Here is a 1,577-nt window from a genome sequence, read left to right on the forward strand (position 1 = left end):
CATTATTTTCCCCCTATGTGTTTCCATAACCTCCCACACTACTAACTACCAGGAACTCCCCAAAAGGTCGAATTATGTCCATGCACTGTACAAAAGTAAAAACATCATAAAATTTTAAGAAAATTGTTCTGCAGCTCTTACTTTAGCCAGATTTCAAAACACTCATAGTGTCTGAATAGTTTTTGTGTGGGTTTTTCAGGCTATGTGGCCATGTTCTAGAAGAGTTTATTCCTGACATTTCGCCAGCATCTGTGGCTGCATCTTCAGAGAAGGTTGGCATAGAAGAGAGCTGGGTATACTCTCTCTCTCTGTGTGTGTGTGTGTGTGTGTGTGTCCCTGGATACTTTTTAAAAGGCAGAATAACGCATATCAGAATAGAATGCATTTAAAAACAAAGCAGTAATATCCTCTTTGGGATATTTGAAGAAAGATGGAAAGAGAAAATATTTGAGCCTACCTGCCACAGTGTGCTCTTCTTTGGAGACTCATCTTCATTCTGATCCTCCATTACTGAAGTGTTCTAGGAAAAGAATAGAAACATAAGCTTCACTTACTTCTGCATGCATTTCAGCATTTTACCTCAATTTTAATAAAGCAATACAGTGCAATAAGATAAATATAATAGCGGATTGTTATTTGCTGACAAACAACTATTTAAATTAACCACAAATTGATATTATTTAACAGTAAACCAAGTAGAAAAGAAAGAAGAGAAATGCATTTTTTCTGGCTATTCATCAACTAGCTTTTCAGTACAGAACATTTTCTGGGCTAGATTTCATTCAACTTGGTACCCCAAAATAGTTGAAGACTTCCTTGTATGAAAAGAAAGACCTTTAAACAAACAAAAAACTGTAACTGCTTCTAATTTACAATGACCTACCTTAAGAGCCACATGTATTTCAGCCTACATTTCCTTTACAATGTGACTATATTAATACTTCAATTTGTTATGAAAGCTAGAGACCAAAAGAAATAGTTACTTATTTGCCAAAAAAAGAAACTCCATTCAACAGGAGACATTGTCTCAAAGCCACATGCCTCACTCTTTGTTCCCCTATCTCCCACATAGCGTTGGCACAAAACTCACCCTCCCCAGCAAATGAACTTTGTATATGAGTGCTGCTTAACATGTTAGCAGCAGAACTGAAATGCCAAACTACTGTACATATGTTAAAGTCATGAATGTAGAGCAGATAACCTTCAAGAGACCAGGACTGGAAAACTAATGGAATTCTGTGCATCAATCTTCACTGCAGTATATGCTGAAAATATTAAGAGTAGATGAAAGACTGACACAACCAAGACTACCACTGATGGACCAAAGCTGCTGTACTTTCCATAGGATGGTTTTATTTGCTTTCCACAAAACCTCCAAGTATCATGATATTTTAATCATGTAATGTCATTGTTTTAGATTGTACACCATTTAGCAGGTTTGTATTCTTATTTTATTTGATCCTTACTATGTAAAGCACTGTGCAAACTATACAGCACTCTAAAAATAAAATAAAATAAAATAAACAGATGATGATGATGATGATGATGATGATGATGATGATGATGATGATGATGAT

At 35.4% G+C, this 1,577-nt stretch overlaps 1 protein-coding gene across 1 annotated transcript in view; it reads right to left on the reverse strand.

Annotated features, from left to right (window-relative positions):
- Positions 1–1,577, reverse strand: part of FBXW11 (F-box and WD repeat domain containing 11) — a 93,583-nt gene that overhangs the window by 36,131 nt on the left and 55,875 nt on the right. Inside the window, 1 exon segment of the mRNA XM_042466766.1 lies at positions 458–520. Within this exon segment, the coding sequence (XP_042322700.1) occupies positions 458–520 (63 nt within the window).

This window comes from Sceloporus undulatus, chromosome 1 (genome assembly GCF_019175285.1).
Source record: "Sceloporus undulatus isolate JIND9_A2432 ecotype Alabama chromosome 1, SceUnd_v1.1, whole genome shotgun sequence".
Classification (NCBI taxonomy): Eukaryota; Metazoa; Chordata; class Lepidosauria; order Squamata; family Phrynosomatidae; genus Sceloporus; species Sceloporus undulatus.